Source organism: Streptopelia decaocto (assembly GCF_964273445.1).
Source record: "Streptopelia decaocto genome assembly, chromosome: 6".
In the NCBI taxonomy this organism is placed as follows: domain Eukaryota; kingdom Metazoa; phylum Chordata; class Aves; order Columbiformes; family Columbidae; genus Streptopelia; species Streptopelia decaocto.
The window spans coordinates 61,653,691-61,676,708 of NC_138660.1; the positions used below are offsets into that span (position 1 = coordinate 61,653,691).

Genomic DNA, 23,018 nt, shown 5'->3' on the forward strand with positions numbered 1-23,018 from the left:
GCGGTTCGCGCCACAGCGTACCCCACGTGCGCCGACGCTCCGCCGCGCCGGCCAATCGGCGGCCGCGATCCGCAGAGCCCCGCCCCGCCGCCGCTCCTCCCCCTTCCCGCACCGACATTTTCGCGCCAAACGTGAGGGGCGCTCCCGGCGCTGGGACGGGAGGCGGAGGAGGCGGGTTCCTGCTCCGGGGAGGGGAAAGTGTAGAGTGGCACTTCCCGGCCGCGGCGGGACTCCGAGCGGAGCGGGTGTGAGGGGGGCAGGGTGACCTCATTAATGTTTATGAATATATAAAGAGTGTGTCAGGAGGATGGAGCCAGGCTCTTCTCAGTGACAACCAATGATAGGACAAGGGTAAAAACTGGAAAACAGGAGGTTCCACTTAAATATGAGAAGAAACTTGTTCAGAGTGAGGGTGACAGAGCCTGGAACAGGCTGCCCAGGGTGGGTGTGGAGTCTCCTACTCTGGAGACATTCAAAACCTGCCTGGACACCTTCCTGTGTAACCTCATCTGGGTGTTCCTGCTCCATGGGGGATTGGACTGGATGAGCTTTTGAGGTCCCTTCCAGTCCCTGACATTCTGTGATTCTGTGACCAACCCTCATTGTGGTTACAGCTTCCTCACAAGGGGAGGAGGAAGGGTTGGCACTTCTCTTCAATGACAGAACCTGAGGGAATGTCAGGAAGATCTGCCAGGGGAGGGTCAGGTTGGACATGAGGAAAAGGTTTTTCACCTAGAGGGTGCTGGACACTGGAACAGGCTCCCCAGGGGGGTGTCACAACCCCAAGCCTGACAGTGTTCAAGAAGAGACTGGACAATGTCCTCAGACACATGGTGTGAGCTGTGGGGGTGTCCTGTGCAGGGACAGGAGTTGGACTTGATGATCCTTGTGAGTTCCTTCCAACTCAGGACATTCTATGACCAACTAGGTAGGCTGCGCTTCCTGCTTCTGAAGGGCTGGCCTTGGGTGAAAAGGGTGCATGTTAAATCAGGGGAGAGTTAGGCCTCAGCTTGGACACTTGGCTCCATGTTTGTGACATTGCACTTACTGTAGGATGGTATAAGGTAAGGTTTGCCAAGTGGTGCCACAGCTGACAGGCAGTACTGGATGGCAGCTGGTGGCACATGACACCTGCCAGCAGGAACCATTTCAACATCTATGAAAAATTGCTTAGAGTCAGCCTGCCACCTGCAAAGTCATTAATCTCTGTCTAAGGTGGGGATTTGTAGTAATTAAGGCAACTAAGGGCTCACTTTTTTCAGTTCTGAAACCCTTTAAAAAGCACGAGCAGCACAAGCTTCCTGCACCACTGCTATTGCATGTTATGGTGCACCTGCCATGTCATGAACAGAGACCTGGATTAATTGCAAAATAGTTGTCTGGCTTTTTTTTTTTTTTTCAGATGTAATAAGATTCAACTTTGCACGGTTCACTCGCTTTTCACCGCAGAGGTCAGAGCAGAGGTTCTGGATGGGTTAAGTTTTTTGAAAGCTGCTATTATTTTAATGCAGATTGTTGTGCTTTGGTACATAATTATAGCCTTGTGAAGGTCTGTTGTTGTTGTTTTTCTCTTTGAATATGGCTAAGGGTTAAAGAGGTTACTAACTAGAAGAAAACCTGTCCAACTGCTTACAGTTATCATATACTTACATGTTGTTCTAAATACAAAGAAAATAAGAAAATGTAGAATTAACTTGATAGCTTTTTAAAACCTTGCAGTGAATAAATTCCATACTTTGTGAGAACCTACAAGCAAAAATGTGCACAAGCACAAGTTGAGAGTGAGGCAAACAGAAAAAAAAACAAAACCAACCCACATTTTAACTGGTGGAAAAGCAGCAGCAATGTGGACTCCATGTAAAACCCTAAACTTCTGCAGGTTACTGCAAGTAAAGGACTGTACAGGTTTTAGTTTTCCAGAACTATCAAAACAACATAAAGTTCTGAAATTACTGTTTCCAGGGTTTCAAGCTAAGTTCTAACAATGTGCAGCTCCTGCTAAAGTATACTGTTAAGATGACATCCAGGACAAATGCATTTTGCATTTTGATTTATGATCATAATTATTTTCAGTTAGCTAAGAAAAACTGCATGAAAGGATTCTGCACACAAAGGAATCGGCGTCTCCATCCAAATTCTCCTCCTTGTGCAGCTACTGTGAATAAATCAAACTCCAACATGAGCTCAAATGACTCGTAATACAATTGGGATAAGCACGGTTTAACAGGAGTGTATGCACAGAACTTGCTGCCAGATCTAGAGCAAGAAGCTTAGTTCTCAGAATATGTTTTGTTGGCATGAAATATAAGTCAGTCTTATTAGAAGGAAGCACTTCCAATGTGGAATATATTACTGGCTCCATATGAACAAAAAGAATTAAATTAAATTCATTCCAGTTGGCTCAGCTGAATAAACTGTTTTGAAACTTGGATTCATCAGTAACAAGTCTGTGACCATAAGCTGTGTTTCTAATCCACTTCACCTTGTACAGTAGAACTGGGTACACTGAGATTTTAAAGTTAATAATTTGGGGAAGATTGCATGGTAAATTTATTACAACAGGCTCATAAGCAAAGCTGCAAAGTTATGTTACTCCTTGAATTGTGTGGCTTCTAAACAAACTTCAGTTTTTACATTTCTAGTACTTTGCCTAACTGACCTTTAGTATGATTGTTTTCTAATGGAGAGCTCTCGTCACAAAACATTAAGTCTTGTTCAATGGCAGCTGCAAAAGATGATATGCCCTTTTGTGAGATTCTACACAATTTATACACAGCCTCACTGACCTTTTTGTAGCGCAAGCAATATGTGATTTCTCTGACATTTAAAAATCAAGGTAGCAACAATAGCACAGAATGTCTAAACCGTACATCCTACTGAAAGCTCTTTATCAAGTAAAATGTTAAGCAAAAATTAAGTCAGGAATTACAAATTCGTATGAATATTAGAGTAACTCTATTACAGTGCCCAAGTAAGGAATTTAATCCTTTGCTCTTTGGCATCCACGCTTAAAAAAAAGAAACTAAATTTGAAAAACAACTCTCAGATGCAGTCCACAAAAGGAAGTTTCAAATATATCGGTTCCTGTCCAAACGCAGGGGACATACCTTGGGCTGGGTGGAGGAGGAAGAGAAGTATCTTTGCACATCACTGCAAATTGAGGAGGTTCAAGTAGGTGACTCATTTGAGAAAAGGGATGTCTAGAAAGAATTTGATAAGTACTCTGACTTAGAGAAACACCCTGTTCCTCTAAATGTCCAACAGGTGGGCTGCTCACAGCATTTATAAATGAAAATAAACCCTGAAATAGGTTGGCATACAGATAAATGAAATCCTTGGTCATTTGTTTTGTTTGTTATCCTAGAGCCTGGGTTAGGCAGGAAACCACATCACCTGCTATCAAACTCACTGTCCATTTATTTTCTGAGAATATTATATATCCCTTGTGTATTCCATGAGTATGTATGTAACGTTCTATTCATTCTCAAATAGTAACAAATAGAGAACAGGCAACTTCCTAAAAAAAAAACAAAAAAGAACCCAGTCCTTATTGAGTCATGATTGTCTTGTGAAGATATAAAGCAAAAACCAGAACTACAGATATTGTATCTAATTTACTTTGAGACATTTATTGCAATCTACTTCCACAATTTTGTATGAAGACTTTTTGTTAAGAATGTTCTTCTCACCTGCTTCTCTACCTGACACTCATGTTAATTAACAATTGGCTGGTTTCCTCCTAATTTTTAAATAGCAAGCATCCAGTTACTTTAGCTTTTAGCCAATTCTGTACTTCAGAATATTCAATCTTTCTGACATAAGTTAAAAATTCAGATTTTTTTATTGCATAATTTATTAAAATGTTTAGAAAGATGGTACATTTTAATGTGGCGCTAGAACACTAACTTCAAGTACCATATTTTCATTTAAAATGTGCAGAGTTGCCAATACAAAGAGTCTTGATCTGTCAAAATATTTTCTTTTAAATAAACAACTAAGGATAAAAAAAAAATATTATGGCACTTCAGTAAACAAGATGGTTTGTTTGTTTTTTTGCGTATTATAATGCTCAAATCAATGCAGGTTCATCAGTAGCAGGGGATGTACTTGCAATCGTATCTCATTTGCCAGGCAAATCATCTCAAACTTTGCAAAGCTGCTCGTGTCAAGGTGTCAGTCGTTTGGGGTCCCGCGGGAACATGGAGGTCTGACGAACGTTGTGCAGCCCTAGGTACAGCATGGTTACCCTTTCCAGCCCTATAACAAATGAAAAATCAAATAGCAGGATAGTCAGGCTTTTGTTTGAAAACTCTTAATAACCTATAGATCACACAGCAGTGTAACCAAAGACTGAAATGTTTGCATCAGCACGTCTCACTACAGAAAGGAGCTAGAACCAAAAATTCCAAAACTTATGGATTTTACGCACAGTGCCTTCTGCCACCATCCAGGCTTCATTTGAAACAGGTATCAATACGCAATGGTACTAGAGACTCAATCCTCCTCTGAATCACTTTGGACTTCCAAGAAAGATGGTGTAGAAAACTGAAATGGGTAATTGGGAAAACTGTATCTTGAACACACAAAGTACAGTCCAACCAGTCTTAACAGCTTCAGAGCAAGAGACATTAAAGGCCACTGGCAACTACAGTAAAAACCTACAGCTGGGGAAGTTTATCCCAAACCCTCTGCAGTACAAAAATGTAGATTCATCAATATGTACCCATGTAACTATCTGCTGATATCTTTATGATAATAAATATTTCACTGGTCATTGTGTTCTTTCTTCCTGAAATATTAGAGGTTATGTGTGTACTGTGGAACATGGAAAGACTTCCTAATCCATGGGGCTACACGTGCACCCCCGCAATGCCGAGATGAAACACCGATGCCTCCTAGTTTTCCCCCACTGCTCTCCTGTGCTAAGGTTTCCATCTGAAACAGCCAGAAAACAGTGTTCACCCTCACAGAATCTCCTGTCTGCCAGATAATTGGCCTGACCTCTGGGATGTGCCATGAGGAGCGTTTACTGATGTAGTTTCAGCGTCCTTGATGTCAGTTCTGACTGGCCTAAGTGGATCATCTGCAAACGTGGCATCTCCTCTGCTCACAAGTACTGCGTGATCATCAACACTCACATCTCACAGGTTGTCTCAATAGCTTATTGCAGATCTAATGCAGTTTCTCAAGGCATATTTAGAAAGCTATTCTGAGAATGTGCCAAAAATGTACTAAATATACTTTACAAAAGTAAGGCAAACGCAGAAAGACTGAACCAAAGAAATCATTGTGTTTATTGATCGGGAACTACAAAGTGTCCTATTTCCATATGCATGAACAGATTTCATCCTGCTAATGAAATTAATGTGCTTAACTGTAAATTGTTATCATTAAGATCACTATAACCTACCTGTTTTCATTTTAATATGTAAATACTCACACCCAAGACAGGAAGTCTCAGTACATTTGCTGAAACAATTAGCAAGAGCCAAAATGATCAGTGAAAATCAAATCACTGGATAAGACAGAAGCAATCCCGTACTTCTCCTCACTGCAACACAGCTTCATCAAATGCACCAAGAGACTGGTGGCTTCTGGTATCAGTAGGCTATGATAAATCCATACCTAATACAGTATTTTCTTGTTTCCTTACATTTTCTTCACTGGTCAAGTTTGCAAGTGATGTACCTGGCTAATAAATTGGCATTTTTTCTTGTGATCACCTACTTTTTAAACTTGCCAGACCGTGCTGTTAATATTTTACCTATTTATTTTATTATGATACCTACATTTTAGCTTCTGTCCTTAAATTCTCCAGGATAAACAGTGTCACAGATTTACCTAAGAAGGCTACTATTCTGAATTTTATATTGAACCCTGGTTGAGACTGAGCAGTTTAAATTAAGCTCAGGCTAAGACAGAACAAAATAAAATAGAGATACTAACCTATTCCACCACCTGCGTGTGGAGGTGCACCAAAACGAAAGGAATCGATATAAGCCTTTATTTTCTCCAGATCTAGAAAGGAAAAAGATATGTTTCCCACCTGGTTAATGATCCCCAAGTCAAACATTCAAGTGACTAGATGACTGCAAGCACAACAAAAAGATGACCAATTTAACTCACAGACAGCGGGCTTTTACTCATTAAACATATAAATTATCCAGAACTATCTAGAAATTACGACTATAACAGTTTTGTTGTATAATTTTGTTAAAAACTTAATCAGGGACGGAATTCTAGAACTCGGTAAAAGCTAGGCCCAACCATTCATTGCAACTTATGGAAAATGGCAACTTGAATAAACTGCAGTGACAAAGCAGAGACGTAGCAACTACTTTTGCATCTTGCTACAGCAGGAGCTACACTTTTTTTTTGCCACTGCCTACCTGCCACTTCGCTTTGCCATTCAGTGAAAGCATAACATTAATAACTCTCCTCATCCCCACCTAATGTACTCTTTTACCCTTCTACTATTAGCCAGCCTTGCCCCTGTTGAGTCCTTTTTTTAAAAAAACAACTTAACCAATGGACACTTCTTACTTATTTGCTCTCAGTTCGAGATTTAAAAGGGCAGCGAAGCCCACAAGACTCTGCTGGAGTACTCGATAAGAAGTTTGCGAGAGTACAGAGAGGCAGGACTGAAGGAGACTTGTTTGCCCACCCTCCTTCTGTCAAAGGTATTTCCTGCATTACATTCTCTCTAAAGTGCTAGGAAACAATTCCTTTTCATCAAGATGTTGCTGGGAAACTAACTGGTTTCTTAATACCACCATTCTAGATTAAAATGGTTAAACAGAATTAGATGGATTAACACTAAGCATGAAAAAGTACCGTGACTTTAGCACTACTGCCATATAACGAATTCTGCCCCAAATTCTTCCTCTAAAGGAAACAAACCCAGTCATGATTTATATTGTTTTAAATTCAGCTTCATGTTATTTGACTTGTTACCGATGCCGTGATGCTGGGCTCTCTCTGTCAGCAGCTGAGGATCGTGAATTCTCTGAGCTCCAGATAAAATCTCTTCCCCTCTCATGAACATATCATAAGAGTTAGAGTTTTTCTGGAAAGACAAAGATGAATTTATTTATCCTTAGGTAGCAAACATGCACCTCTCAATAACTTCACTTACAATATCCAAAGCTGTACAGCAAGTGCAATGTATTTGGAGTCTGCCTGGGATTTACAGCCCCTTGGCTCCTCTTTACACTGGAGTTGGTTTAAAAAACTGAAGTTCATCCACATGCCCTTTGAAAAACCATTATTATACTTGAATGTAGTTGTCCCAGCAAAGGAAGCTCTAAAGACATTTACCCCAGATTTAGAAATAAACCAGGGAATTTCTAACAATGTAAAAAAGCTTTAAAGGGTCTGTTGCCTTGGAAGAATGTTTTTGCCTCTTTCCAGGGATGGCAGCAGTGCTGACCATGGAGATCTCTGTACAAAGCTCTCCCAGTTTTAGCTAGATTGTTTCTTTCTGGTGTGTTTTCAACAGTGAAGAGTAAATGTAAACATTTTACAAGTCATGTAACATTGACCTACTCCTGTTATCAGAATTTTAATTATAACAGCTATTATACACATTTTTATCTATTTCGTCAAGTTATCCTTACATAGATTAACTTCAACTACAAAAAACCCCCACATTGACAACAAGAATTTTACTTACAGGGTTTACTGGGTCTGGCATTGTATAAAAAGGCCTCACAGCAAGGGGATATTTGTCAAGAATATAGAAGTCTGTGTCATACTGAAAGAAGATAATTTAATAGTTAGTACAAGAGAAAACGATGTAAAGAACAAAATACAAGAGGAAGACACAACCAATGAATCTTTGAAATAAAATAAAATAAAAAACGATCTCCCAACCACCTTCCACAAATGTGATGGTATTATCTTAGAAAAAAATAGTTTTATTCAATAAAAGTCATGTATTATCTTTCACTTTTCCAATACCACTTCTACTGTAAACTTACATATGTTTAGCTTTAGTTAGAATCGTGGTGGTTTTGTTTTGGAACATACCACCCTGTTTGGTGTACTCAATAGAACAGGTGGTAGAAATAAATATAAAAGATTAAAAATAGTATGACACAGCTTAATAATGATAAAGACAATACTGTCAGTAGATCAAATAAGCAGCAGCAAAATGGGAATGCAATGAGACAATTAAAAATGCTTATGCTAATCACAAATTCCTCAGAACTTCTGCATGTTCTAAGACACTGGAATCCCAATCAGAGTGTAAAAAGTTGTTTTACATGAAGCAGGCATTTACACCAACCCAACAACTCCACGACATCACATTTCAGATTCAATGACAAATTTATTTACTGTAAAATAATTATTACCTTTTCCTTTACCAGGCGTCCCAGGAGCTTTTCATTAGGTGTGCTGAGAAAATATGATCACTATTAAAATTAAAAGATTTAAACTTGTACTGATTATGTACTTCATATAGCTAAAATGACAAGGTACAGATCTGCTGCACCACAGCCTTTAGAAAATCTACTACTTGTTTCTGAATGTTTTAGATTGTGCAGACAAAGTTCAAAAATAAAGTGTATTTATTCCTGTTCTTAATATTTTGTATTGGTCCTAGAAATCCCTTACATTAACTGATACCTAAAGATATTCTTGCCCTTGATATAACTACTTCCTAGTCACCATATTCTAATTACTGAAGAATTGTGTGTCTCCTATTGTCATATACCTTGTGCAGCCATTCCTTCTTCAGCACCATAACTGAGAAACACCATAAGCAGTTGCTGAGGAAACTATTTTGCTCTTTCAAACTTTTACAATTGAAACTTCTTTGACGCACAGATCATTTAACTGTAAAATCACACATTATCCAAATGGTACTGGATATATTATGGGAAAAACCAGAAATGTTTTCATTTACTGTCTTTAGAAAAGTTTACATATAATCAGTTAATTAAACCCTTCTTTTAGTAAATCAATGGTAATGCAATCAAGATTGCTTAATCATTTTCCTGAGAAGCATAAAGAAGAAATGGGAAGGTGTTAATGAAAAGAAAGACCTTAAGACTGAAGAATCTTTTTTAAAAATCCTATTCTAAGATGTGACAATTCACAGGAAGAACTGCAATTGTTAGTAAAAACAAATGCTTATCCTTAGAAGGTTCAAGTTATTAGAAGGGGGGTGGTTAGTAGGTCGAGAGAGGTTCTCCTTCCCCTCTACTCTGCCCTGGTGAGACCACACCTGGAATATTGTGTCCAGTTCTGGGCCCCTCAGTTCCAGCAGGACAGGGAACTGCTGGAGAGAGTCCAGCGCAGGGCAACGAAGATGCTGAAGGGAGTGGAGCATCTCCCATGTGAGGAAAGGCTGAGGGAGCTGGGGCTCTGGAGCTGGAGAAGAGGAGACTGAGGGGTGACCTCATTAGTGTTTACAGATATATAAAGGGTGAGTGTCAGGAGGATGGAGCCAGGCTCTTCTCAGTGACAACCAGTGACAGGACAAGGGGCAATGGGTTCAAACTGGAACACAAGAGGTTCCACTTAAATTTGAGAAGAAACTTCTTCTCAGTGAGGGTCACAGAGCCTGGACCAGGCTGCCCAGGGCGGGTGTGGAGTCTCCTTCTCTGCAGACATTCCAACCCGCCTGGACACCTTCCTGTGTAACCTCATCTGGGTGTTCCTGCTCCGTCGGGGGATTGGACTGGATGAGCTTTCGAGGTCCCTTCCAATCCCTGACATTCTGTGATTCTGTGATACTCTCGCTTTGTGTTCTTTTGGATTTCAGTTTGTACATACAGTCTATGGTAAAAGAAAGGACTATTTTCATATTCAGTTATTGGTCAAGAGATGTGGACACGAGTACTGTTTATTCCTCTAAAGGCTTGTGGTTCCCTTCTGAGAACTGTCAGTTGCACAGTATAAAACTGACACTTCGCTATCCCTTTCACAGAACTCTGACACATTTGTGTGCTGCCAAAGTACCTCAGATCTTCTTCATCGCCCATCTCAACACCAGCCTCTCTGAGCATGGCCACAGCTTCACGGTATTCCAGCCTCAGAGTTGGCTCCAAAAACTTAAACGGCTCACAAGGGAACTGTTTGCTCACTGTCTGAATTTCAGTTTGGAATCTATGGAGGAGAAAACAAGAACAGAAGCAAAATACAAAACAATCAAGAAACATCCTCTTATTGTACCTAACAATGATTTTGCAACAGCAATACAATTTTGCCACAAGAGGTCCCTATTGTAACATCAAAAGACTGTTTTGAAGTCACTTCTGGAGAAATTCTATATAATCCTAATGAAATATTTCATGTAAGTTAATGCATCTACTTCAATGATACACTTGTTAATATTTTACTATTACTTCTGTTTTATTCCTTTTGTAAGAAATAATTGACTAGGTCAAATTTTTGCAGTAAAAACATCGAGAAATCATCCCTTTGATTTGTACTATTTACTTGGCTTCTTCTTTGATTTGAGTAATATCCTATTTCAAATACAAAAGAGAAATTTCCTTCTAGACAGATGAAAAGACTTGCATTTCTACTGGCAAGATAGTCTAATCTGAAAGCAAATGAAAACCACTTCCTAAACGTCTGGCCTGGCTTTTTAATGAGTTAGACTGTGAACAATGGAAAATAATCTTTGCTGCTTTCATGGCAGAGATGCAGGCTGTTACTTAAAAACTAAATATTAAGATTAATTTCAAAATAAGACAACCAATCTACCTGTAGGGGCACAAAGAGAAGGATGTTTTAAATTAATGATGGGTCACTTCTGTTAGGAAGTCCATTCAACAATAATCAAGTTTCCTTAATGCAAGCTAGTGTACTCCAGGAGATGCAACTCAGGCTAAAAATAGACAGTTTACTGGCCTATGGCTTGAGTGAACTTAAAAGTCAGGCACAAAGAAATAGTTAAGAGCAAAGCAAACCTGTTTGTTTTGAAGTTCTGCTGTAAATCAGATTACTAATGATTATTGGAAAAGCTGAGGATAAAACATTCACCCTTTTCATACAAGAGATGCAAGTGATCTCAAACAAATGAAGTTGCTCATGAAATGGAAAAAGCTCTCATTACCTTTCCTGAAGTCCCTTGAATATCTGCACCAAGGTATCTGCAATCTCATCTACCACTTCATGATAGTGATAGTTAAAAGCCATTTCAATATCCAGCCCAACAAACTCAGTCAGGTGTCTGTGTGTATTGGAGTCCTCAGCTCTAAATACTGTAAAATTAAACAACAGAAATTCTAACTGACCTGAGATTATAATTCCATTTTGAAAAATAACACTGACAATCAATCACATCAGCAGTTGGATCAGGCACATATGACAATTCTCACTGAAAAACAGAATGAGAACTGCTGCCTCAGAGCATCATTTATACCACCAGTGACAGCGTTATTGTAGCTGTGGTGCTCAAAGGACACAAAGCAGACAGGATTCGTACTTGTTAGACCAACAGACAGAAGTGGAAAAAACAGACAAGCTTTCAGGCACATGCAGCTTTCAGGTTTGTAAAGTGCCTTTTCAGAGGAAATAGATGTGTGCACGTGTGTGTGTTCTGTGGATTTTTTTCAGATATACGAATCTAATATAAACACAACTTCCTATAAGCCATGACTCATTTGTTAATAATTAACAAGAAATTTAAGATCTTTTAAATTATTTCCCCTTCTTTTTTTTAAATTTTATAAGCTGCTATTGATTAGCTTTCCAGCATTTCCAGCTTATGTATCTTTAAACCTGTCTTTGAGGTCTTAGAAAAAGATGCTGTATTATCACCTAAAGAGACCAGGTCCTACCAGCTTTTGAGAAGGAGAGTGCATGAGACTGGAAATTATATTTTATTATTTAGTGACAGTCCAGTTAAAAGTATGAGTTTTCTAACGGAAGTTGTTTGGTACACAAACAAAAGCAAGGGATAAGTACATGTTAATGTGCAATCTGAAGTATATAAAACCCAGCTTGCCTATTTTAACTGCTTACTACTGGGCAACTAAAGGCAATTAGGCACCTACTGGGCATGGTTAAGAGGAAACTATGGCTTCAGTAACCACAGTGTCGTTCCATGTTTTACTAACTTCATCATATTACCAATTTCCAAGGCAACCTTTCCTCCTCACAGAGCAGCAGGCCCTGGGGAAGAGGACTCCACCCTGATTTCAGCATTTTAGTTTTGTTCTAGCAACTTCTCTGTCAACTTAACTCTCATCAGTTGCCCCAACTGAAATTTGTATTAATATTTGCTAAGTGAAACTATATTAAGTGAAACCACTCAAAGCTTTCAGTGTGCGTATTATCTGATTTATACTACAGCTGCTAAAAGCCATCACTGCACACTTCACACTTCGGAAAACAAAACTTTCCTTACCTGGCCCAACGCAGAAAACCTTTTCAAAGTCAGCACATATACACATCTGCTTGTACAGCTGTGGGGACTGAGCCAGGTAGGCACTGCTTTTGAAGTATGATACAGTAAACACATTGGCTCCTCCTTCACTGGCAGCTGAAAAGCAAATGTGAAAAATAAATCAGAAGTAGAATGATGGACTATTGGCCTGACATTTAGAGATCAGAAGATTGTTCTTCAAAGCATATTAGAGGAAAAAGATACATTTGCATCCACTAATGCGAAGGGAAGCAGCTCTGTCAAACACTGGCTTTCAAATCTGCAAATTTAGTTGGGGTAGTTTAAATTGTTACTATTCCCAGCCATCCTTTGCTTTAGGGTGAGAAGAGCAGAGAACCAATGCTTGTACCACCACGTCTACCTGCAGCCCAACATTTCTGTGGAAACCAATCTCCATCAGTGACACAGGTTTCCAGGGGTTAACTGCAGAGGCCAAGATGCAAGACCCTGTTTGGCCAGGACCATCCTCTCTAACTGAAGGCATAAATATCTCCCAGAGCCAAAACTACATTTACCAGAGGACATCTGCCAAAGGTATAAAGCTGCTTCTCAGTTTGAGGCAGTTTTCATAGAAGGTTCCCTTGAGAGAACAGGAACCAAGATGCATTTGAATCCCTCAGTGCAAACTGCCTACCAGAACCACCAGCTGAGACACTTCACCTTCCCATTTCCCAGTGTGTGATGAGAGTTTAGTTGCCTAACTTGCTAACAAAAGCATGCCAGAGTGAAAGATTAGTTAATGATCTTTGAAAGTTCAAATGTTAAGATACCCTTAGGTATAAAGTACTAACTATTATTATTACTAACAATTCCACTGAGATTGATCTTTTCTTTCATTACCACTACATTTCATTACCCACTGAAATAGTTTTAGTGGATATTTACTGTTATTTTGAATATGGGTAACTTTTAAAATCTCAAATCTTAGAACAGCTACGATATTTAAATTTGAAGTTCAGTACGGATTGCATCGACTTAGTTATTTTTACAAAATATGATCTCATTTAAACAATAGGATGCTTGCTTGCTTGATTTCCATGGTACGCTGCACAGTAAGAATAACACACTTCCTCAATGGTCCTGCAGAAGTAAACTGCTTGGGAGTCTTTAGTAGTTCATGCTGTTTCAACTGTCCCTATAGGAAAAAAATTATCTAATCTTATATATCAAGGATATTTTCCATGTGAAAGAACAGTTGTTTACATGTATTTTGTTTAAAACCCCTTTTTATCTCAATCAGGAGCTGCCTTCAAAAATATAAATACAGAAACATAACATTGAGTAGGCAAAATCCATGTATGTAATGAATGCACATACAATGAGAATACAACAAATATTCTGCCCTGCATTTTCCATGTCATGTCTTAGCAGCATCAACAAAACCTCAAAGAACACCAATAAAAACATCCATCAGTAAATCAATTAATTTCACTTTTGAAAACAACACAGCAGATCAACAACAGAACTAGAAGCAAAATCTACAGTTCTAGACTTTTAGTCGGGCTGAAGCTGCTATGTCACACTTTCAGAAAAATGATTTAGCCACCTTCTATTCAGCCATATGCTCACTGCTAAAGAAGTGACGTATTGTATATAACGGCATCATCTTTCACACCATGAGATATTTGTTGTAACTTCTTTATGACGGAAGCTGCTTTTAATCTAAATTAGTGTGGGGTTTTTTTGATACTGGGAATGGAAGTGGCAGTGCTTACCATTGAAAGCACTGATCTGAAGAACAATACATATGATCAGACATTTGTATTTAACCAAATAAAAATTTTAAATGCACTGCATATAGATGAGATATATATAATATTTGCCTTGTCATTCTTTTAACATCCAAAGTCAGAGAAAAGTAAAGAACAACTTTCATACCTGCTAGAAGTCTGCTATGTTGCATCTAAATCAGAAATAGAACTTTATCTTTTTAAAATCAAAACTTAGTAAATTTTTGGCAGAACGGTATGCTGAGCAACAGTAAAAGAAGCAGACCTGTAGCTGCTGGATCAAATATACAGTACCTGAAATGATTTTGGGAGTCTGAATTTCCACAAATCCCTTGCGAATAAGAGTTTCTCGGAAAAGCTGACAAATACCAGACTGAAGGCAGAAGATTGCCTGACTAGTGGAGGTCTATAAGAAGAAGATAAAATAATGAATCCTAAGTTAGTTTTTCCTGACTCTATTACTTTTTCTGGACAGCTGGAAGGATGAATCTCTTCTCTTAGGAACACCTGATTGTTGTATTTGCCTAAACAGAGAAAAGTGCAAATCAGTAATTGTTTATTACACAAAAAGAAACAGGAAAGGAAACAAGAGAAACTCCTAATTTCAATTTATGGCATATTCAGTTATAAAGGAGGCAATTCTACATTTAAATCAACTCTACATTTAAAGAATTACCAATCTATGAGATGTGCTTCTGCAAATAAAGGTTTTATAGTAAGAAATGGAATAAAACCACTAAACCTATTAAAAAGCTTTCAGCACACTGAACTAAACGGCTGCAGTATTGTACAGTGCATGATAAAAGCAAAGCCCTCAATAACTTACATAAGGTAGAAATGTTTGTGACTATTAGAGGCTACCAAATGCAATGTTTTTCATGTAAAACCACAGCGACATGTTAACCATATACAACACTGCCACAAAAACATCCCAAAAACAAGGTTTAAACTCCCAGCATTTAAACCTGTCCATGTAACACGTGATGACACAATCTGCAGTTCTTCTGTCTTTTCAAAATGTACTCGAGAAGTACATTTAGCTAAAAACAGAAGTAGATTTAGCCAGAAGGATCATCATCTTTTTGTTTACGTACGTGACACAGTTAAGCTACTTATCTGGTTAACAAATACCTACGCTAAATGTTCCTGCAACACTCTTGGGCTTCAGGGTGAAGAAAAAAAACCACCCTTAGTGAAGGCTGAAAACACTGCAGTACGTCAGCACCGAACCCATATCTGATTTTGTGCTTGCAGAGTTCAAGACCTGCCAGTGAGCAACTCAGAAGCGCATATAAAACCCAACGAATTCCTGCAAACAACTAAGAGACCAGCTCTTCGCGACAATCTGCGTCACAGCGCTGTTTACTTCTGCTTTCTGAAAGGTACCCGGCTTTTCAGTTAGGGTAAGAGCAGCCTTGTGGGCTTTTTCACATGACTCCTACCAAACCACAAAACAAAAAACCCCCAACCAAAACAAATGATACAAGCACCTAAATTTAGACAGTCAGTCAGTAGGTATGATGAAATAAAGCTACAGCTACCACCTCTGCAAGATAAAAGAGAAATCTGCAATAATACTGCAGATCTGTAGTAATCTGGAGTTATTTGTAGTTTTAGCTGACCGATAAAATATCTCAGGAGTATAAGTGGTCGAGACTATGAAATAATGGCTAGCAGCTCTCGCTGTCTGATAGCATTAACCACAGCCACTACTCCCACTACTTTCAAAATGAAGGAAATGAGGTTTTGAGCAACAGTTACAAAAGTACCCTCAAACTTTTTCACCTTTTTCACATGGGTCTCTCAGACACTTGCTAAGACTTTGGCTGAGTTCTGCCTATAATTTGGCAGTGTTATTATCAAAGCACTGAGGTGATTCAAATACATTCTTTTTTTTCTTAATCATCTCCTATTTAAGAGGTAAAAGATATTTTCCAGGAGATCACAACTGAAACAGTCACATCTGGGTTTACCAATACAGTATTTGATAAGCTAGACAAATTTTCTAAAGATGTAGAGACAAAAATGTGTAACATCTCTTTAAAGAAGGATAGTAATATTTCCTCCTCTACCCTTCAGATGAACCAACATCCGTTTCATGCCAGAGCAGGTAAGAATGCAGCCCTAAGTCGTACAGTCCGAGGAAAGAGAGAAATGGTTGCTAAGCCCAATCTGAAAGCAATTACTTGGTCTGACCTGAAAGTGTGCACAGAAACACAGGCAGTCAATAACTAACACACTGCTCCACTAACAACAGCGCGTCAGGTAGTAACTTGTCCTGGCTTCAGTGAGGATGCAAAGACTCTGTCCTCCTAATCCCATCTACAATGATAAATTATGCTTAAAAAATAGTTATGAAAGCAGCCAAATTCATAGACCCGGACACTGAAGCTTTTAACTACAGACCAAGGAAAGAACAAGCAGCAATTCCCCATACCTCAAATTACATCTGACAAGACCACTCTTCTTTCTAGCAAAGGTCACTGAGTTTCAGTGCCCATTCATTCAGAGACTGCCAACAAGGATAACCGTTCAGAATTTGTGACACTGCAGTCACCTCGTAAGAATTTAACAGACCAACAAGATACTTGAGACAAGCCTAAAGAACTGCAACTGCCAATGTGCAGTCGAGTCAAAGGGATGACCTCAAAAGCTCTATGTGCCACTAGATCTTTCAAAATATTTTAAATATGATTCTGTCTCTACATGTGGAAGAAAATTTTTCATATTTAATTACATCTTTTGCACTGGTATGATGTTTAAGACAAAAACAGAGTGAATTTATCTGAAGAAAATCATTCAAGCAAGCTGTTATCCTGTCTTTAAATCAGACCCTGGTATGTATATTACCATGTTTGGTACAATGGTAGTTAACACAGTTACCTTTTGAGCTACCAGACTTAGGTACAACACAGCAAACTAAAGACAGAGACAGCTGTCAAAATGAATTGATTTTTACCTTTGCCTCGTGAAAGATTCTGCCACAGCATTCTCTTCCTCTAGTGCTTACTCTAATACAAACCCTTCCACATATACATTCACATATTAACTGAGACTATGGCAAAGACCGTAAATATTCCTTCAAGAGTTAAGCAGAAACAAACTTATGCCACATAAATACTGTTGCAGTCAACAGTGTTAATGTTTTAACTTGGTCTGTGGAGTTGATTTTACAGGAAAACTCATTATTTTTAATAATCACCTTTGATACTGGCAGCAGAAAAAATGTTTCGCTAACAATCTGAAATACAAGTTTCAGTCATAACCTCACTCTAATTTCACCCATGTGTTTATTATTTAAGTGCCACAAAGGAAAATATTAATAATAATAGAACAGAGTGTATTTTAACACTATAAGCAATACCATAAAAAACAATTATTACGTTTTATTCAGCACAAGCTGCAGTGTTAGAATAATCACAGCCACTTAAGATGCCAGAGGCCAACAAATGTGTTTCAACAGAATTGAGGGCAGTTATCACCTTACGTGATCGTATCTCAGAGGTGCGACTGCGGCACACATGTGCAAAGTTAAGAACTCTTCTTTTTACCCTCACGTCAGCTGTAGAATTTGTTCCACTCTCACCTCAGTTTTGCTTTTCTGTTCGCCTGCTGTAACCACCTATCTTCCACCATAAACAACCACTAAATACATAAAGTAGGCTAAAGGGAAAATAATATAATCTATAGTATTTCAAGTAATATACATTATTTTAAAGAAAGTAAATGATTTTGCAATGCCTCTGCTATATACATGAGAAATGAAGGTTTTACTAGAAAATAGGGTTTATGTTCAATAAGTTTTAACGCCAAAGTGACAGAAGTCAACTTGTGTTCAAATTTCAATATTACTGACAGTACAAGTAGAAGATATGAACATGAAGTTCATTGTCTAAATGACTGGCACTGTGTTATGTCTTCACTACAAAATCACTACCCACAATAAAACAAACTGTACATCTGCTTGTTCATTACAGCTTGAATTCAGTCAGGAAAAATACAGCTTTTGCAATGAGCAAATTGAATTCAACACAATGAAATCAAGCTTGAAGTAATCAAGTATTATGAAAAAAACTGCACTGAGATCAGTGCACAGTTGAACTATCACATAATATGGTCTGACATCCATAAACTACTAAAGATACAGTTTAACTTTTATGCTCTACCCTGAGCAGTCTGAACAGGGTAATATTGATCCTGAACAGTCTATGCTTTGGTCTTCACAAGCTGTGCATTAGCAGACACAATTATAGCATCAGGACTGCAAACTGCATATAATTCAAGTTAAATTTGGACAAGTTAAATTTTAAGATAAAAACCCTGCTGGACATCAAAAATAAGCCAGAGCAAGGACATCAGTCAGGTCCATTGTTAAAACTTGATGAACCTGAATGGATTTTTTTCTTCAGAGGAAGACATACTAGGAAGTAAAACCCAAAACTCAGTATTTCACTTGTGGTCTTCGTTGTTTTTCATCTACCACAGATCTTCATGAAATATGGTTTCTGTAGGTGTTTTTGCAGACATGGGAAGTCTATTCATCACAATACTTCAGTTAAACTTCAGAAAAGTGAAGACTTAAAAACCCAATCAGTGCTCCAATTTGCCTTTTTTAATTGTTCTGATAAAGAAATGGTAAATCAAACATCTCTAGAATCAACTGTTTCGATTTTCGTTAAGCTATCACGAAAAACAGGTCAACAGTGATTTCCTCATGGTCACCTGTGGTTATGTGAAAGAATATCTGGTCTATACAAGGTCTTATCAGCTCTTGTCTCTGCACTCACAATCCTTCCACTCCCCCAGCATGTGATCTGTATTTTATGAACTAAACCATCAGGAACAGATTCATTCTTCCTCAGTCATCATTCCTTGGAAAGGATTTTTAAAACACCTGCAGCCTAAATATTAATAATCACCATCTTCCCTCCATACATCACAACAACAACTACAGCAATACCCTGGAATCTTGACATTTAAGTACTTCCCATCCCTAACATCTAAAAACTTACCAGACCCCTCTGGAAGATCTCTGTCAGCAAGCAAAATGCAAGACTGTTAAAAATGCAGTACACTATTCAGTCTGTTTTCACACGGACACAAGAATGGATGTCTTGCAATCTTTATAGGATACTTAGCACATTACATCTCCACTAATGTAATTTCCTTATTACTCTTTGCACTCCTTCTACTGCATCATAATCAAACTCTCCTTGGCACACATCAGAGCTGCATGGAATAATGCTAGTTTGGGAAATCCAGTCACTTTCATTCATGCAATAACTGAGTTTCACAGCTCCACTTTATCACAATTTGGCCCTATCCAATGACCTCATTGGTTAATCACTACTTAAAAACAGTTAAACCACTTAACTACTTTAAAGACTGTACTGAAATGAAAAAAAAAAAAACAATTTTAGTTCCATACTAAGGACTTTTTAATAGTCTGAGTCTAGCCAAGATCTATGCATTTAGCTTCTTAAATATTTCTCCAAAAAACAGTATCTCTATTTTTGATGTTTGATGACCTCCTTCTTCCTTAAAAAACTGGGGCACCAAGGAAACCAGAACTACATGCACCTGTATCTGTGGTTGGACTTCCTCTCACACTTGTAGGAACAGATCATCACAGCATCTCTGTTAGAAATATTCTTGTTAACAGTTCTTCCCTGCTGCCCATGATTTGGTTTTCCTAGAGGAAGAGGTATGGGAGAGCAGTGGCCAACTATGGTTTCAGATATCCCTCCAAGTTTTTAACTCATCATGTCTTCTACTATATATAAGTACCTGTATTCTCACTGGGATTTTCCCTTTCTCCTTTAAATACCTTTTTCTGTTTATTCAGCTTTCCCATTAAAACAACAGGTCAAAGTAACACGTAATTATTTAGAATCTTCTTTCACATAAGCAAAGCTCCTGTAGAACAAACAAAGCAAACTTATGAATAGGCATGAGCCTAGTGTTCCAAAATAATTTGCTTTTGTTTGGAAACAAATAATGAAATGTGCAACGGAAAAAACACACAGAAATGTGACACAGTCAAAGACAGAAACTCTTCCTGTCCATAGGAGGAAGGCAAGATAGATACTTCAGCCTAATCAAAGGAAAACCGTGGCCAGCTTACATCCAGCCACAGGCGCATGCAGAGAACAAGACTTAAGGCACTGAAGTACTGAGATTTGACATTTCATCCTTCCATCAATTTTGTAAAAAGTTACACCAAATTCCTGTTCAGCATGAAGAAGCTGTTCAGAACCACACTGCTGCAGCTGTTGGAGCAAAAGAGAAAAACAGCTTCTGCAGAAGGCAGAGGTAAAGTTCAGACCTCAAAACAAGGTGCCAGACATTGCTGAATATATGGTGTACCACAATGGCTGGGACACATAAGTTAGACAAGGTTATAGCAACATCCACTTAGCCCACCCCTTTCCTTTCCATCTCCTGTGTTTACTCTGGCATTACTGTCTTTCTTCTTCCATTACTATATATCTTCTTAGGTTTTACTCTGCAGATGCCCCCATCTGAATTACAGCCAAGGATACTTTTATGCCATTATTTCTGGCTAGTATTTTTAACCGTTATTTCCCTCTGTATTATTTCTCTGTTCTCTTTGGGGTTCACGGTTCTTTCCAGTTTATTATACAGGTATTTCATTAATTTAATGGATTTTCTTAAGTTTCTCTGGAGTGCTGTTGAGTATTTTTCTTCATTACCAGAAGTTAAAGTAAAGCTTGCACTTCAAGCATCCCAGATTTCTCCCCTCAGTTTAGGGGAGAAATTGCCACTGCCTTACCACTACCATAAGCCGATGATCCTTTACATTATTTTCACTTTCAACCATTAGTATAGAATTCTTTTCATCAAAGGCTTAATTTAAGACACAGATGAAGAGACCAATATGATGAGATACTAAGAATACTGAAAAGTAATCGCAAATTGAAGTTGCTCAGTATTATACATAAGGTCAAGAGAAAAGCAATTAACTTTGGTCCAAGTAAAACAATTTTCACAAGTAGTTTTATTTGCTGAAATAAGGAGATCAGATGTTCATGGGCTTTAAGCATCTCAGTGCCAGAACTTTTCCAAATCTTCCAGTAAATAACTAACTTTTATGTTTTATTTCCCAGGTCCACAGACTGATTTACTGAGAAATTGCTATTATCAGAACTTCGAAGGCAGTACTAGATACACCATAAAAATGAGCTAAGCACACTTGCTTCAGTGAAAAGTTAATTACAATTTTATCGTGGAGAGCCAAATATGGGAAAAGACCAGAAAGCCTCATGTCAATATGAATGGTTAGTGACTTACACGCTTAGTGTTAGTACTGTTTCATTAAAAAAAAGTGATATGAATGATTTAGTAGATAGTTTTTTGCTGCTGATCAGAAAGAGAAAATATTTTTGAGGTATATGAATTCACAGAAGGCTTTACCTCTATAACCTGGATGAAAAAAGGTGTTTCAGTAAAAAAAAGAAAGAAGAAAAAAGATATGAATGCTGTGGAAGAGACAAAGAGAATGAGATTGTTATCGTGGCCTAGTACAATTTCACTTGCGAGACATGCATTATAGCATCTCAATTAGACATTAAATTCAAAACTTCCATCTTATACTTCAAAACTGAGCTCTTACTACAGTTTTAGAGTATCAAAGATTACATCTGAGAAGAAACGGTGTCTCTAAATTGTCTCTATTTAGTCACCTTTGACATGTGTAAATAAAAAAAGCCCAGATTTACATGGCCACATGCCAAATCCTAAACAGTCACCTTTAAACTACTAAAATGGTTCTTTCAATAATGTCAGGAAAGGTAAACATTTAGGATAAAAAAAACCCTGTGTTTTCATAGTGTCATTCACCAACAGAAAAATATGTTGTTTATTTTTCCTTTGGCCAACAATACACTTGCACTAAATCCACAACTTTTATTGCTTCATGGATCAGAAATGTAAACAATAAACACTTGCAGGCAATCATGCAATGCAGCATGTTCCTTACCCTCAGATCAATGACTCTGTTGTCCAGTCTTGTATCTTGGTTTACAGTAGCTCTTCCATCCTAAACAGTTATGCAAAAATACATAATGAATACATACACCTAAAAAAAAAAAAAAAAAAAAAAAGAGAGACAAAAAAAAATCTTTGGCTAAAAGCCAAGAGCTACTTCTAAGTTCAGTACAATTTTTAGATTATTCTAGAAAGAACATACAGCAAATTGACAGCATAGCAAAGCTTAAGGTGTAACTTCTCCCAGAGTTCCCATGCAGAACCCACCTATGAGGATCTAGAAGACACACACAAATGATGGCAAATCCTCTGGTTTTGACCTTCTACTGCAGTTCAGCAGAGATCAAAGCTATAGAGATGTCTAACACCATTCTGGATAACATACAAGAAGAAAAATGCAAGCCTAACGAATGCCCAAATCACTGCATTAAGGAAGTTGCATCGCTTTCATGCTTTTGTTCAATTACAAAGACAATAAAAAGTATCTGAGGATGCAAAGTTTTCACCTCCTCTCCTTCCACTTCTGGTCGAACAGCATCATCCAGCTGTAAGGGCAGCCGGGGTTCAGCTAAACTGATCACATAGATCTGAAATTGAGACAGGAACAGAAATAGCATGAGACTCAGCTCAAAAGGAGGCGTGATTTACCAAAGGGTATTTCTGACATAGACTTGAAACAGAGTTTGCATACGCTGCTAGCTGGAAGACTGTGATTTTATTCAAATACTTGAGACACATGGGTGCATTCTCATGACAATACTGGAAGTGCATACTTCTATTTTCCTTTTGAAAGATTAAAAATATCCTTTTCGCTTCTGGGAAGCATTGAGCTGACCAAGTACAAACTGCCTAAGGGACGAAACTATTGGTGTGAATGT

The 23,018-nt window shown here is 38.2% G+C and overlaps 1 protein-coding gene across 1 annotated transcript in view; it reads right to left on the bottom strand.

Moving 5' to 3' along the window:
* Window positions 1–3,397: 3,397 nt before the first annotated feature.
* DARS1 (aspartyl-tRNA synthetase 1) overlaps window positions 3,398–23,018 on the bottom strand; it is a 41,192-nt gene continuing 21,571 nt past the window's right edge. Inside the window, exons 6-16 of the mRNA XM_082055579.1 lie at window positions 22,647–22,727; window positions 22,133–22,192; window positions 14,428–14,539; window positions 12,365–12,499; window positions 11,069–11,216; window positions 9,967–10,113; window positions 8,355–8,397; window positions 7,673–7,753; window positions 6,955–7,066; window positions 5,947–6,018; window positions 3,398–4,257 (exon numbers count right to left, since the gene is read on the bottom strand). Coding sequence (XP_081911705.1) covers window positions 4,166–4,257; window positions 5,947–6,018; window positions 6,955–7,066; window positions 7,673–7,753; window positions 8,355–8,397; window positions 9,967–10,113; window positions 11,069–11,216; window positions 12,365–12,499; window positions 14,428–14,539; window positions 22,133–22,192; window positions 22,647–22,727 — 1,083 coding nt within the window. The 3' untranslated portion in view covers window positions 3,398–4,165. The remainder of the gene's footprint in view (window positions 4,258–5,946; window positions 6,019–6,954; window positions 7,067–7,672; window positions 7,754–8,354; window positions 8,398–9,966; window positions 10,114–11,068; window positions 11,217–12,364; window positions 12,500–14,427; window positions 14,540–22,132; window positions 22,193–22,646; window positions 22,728–23,018) is intronic.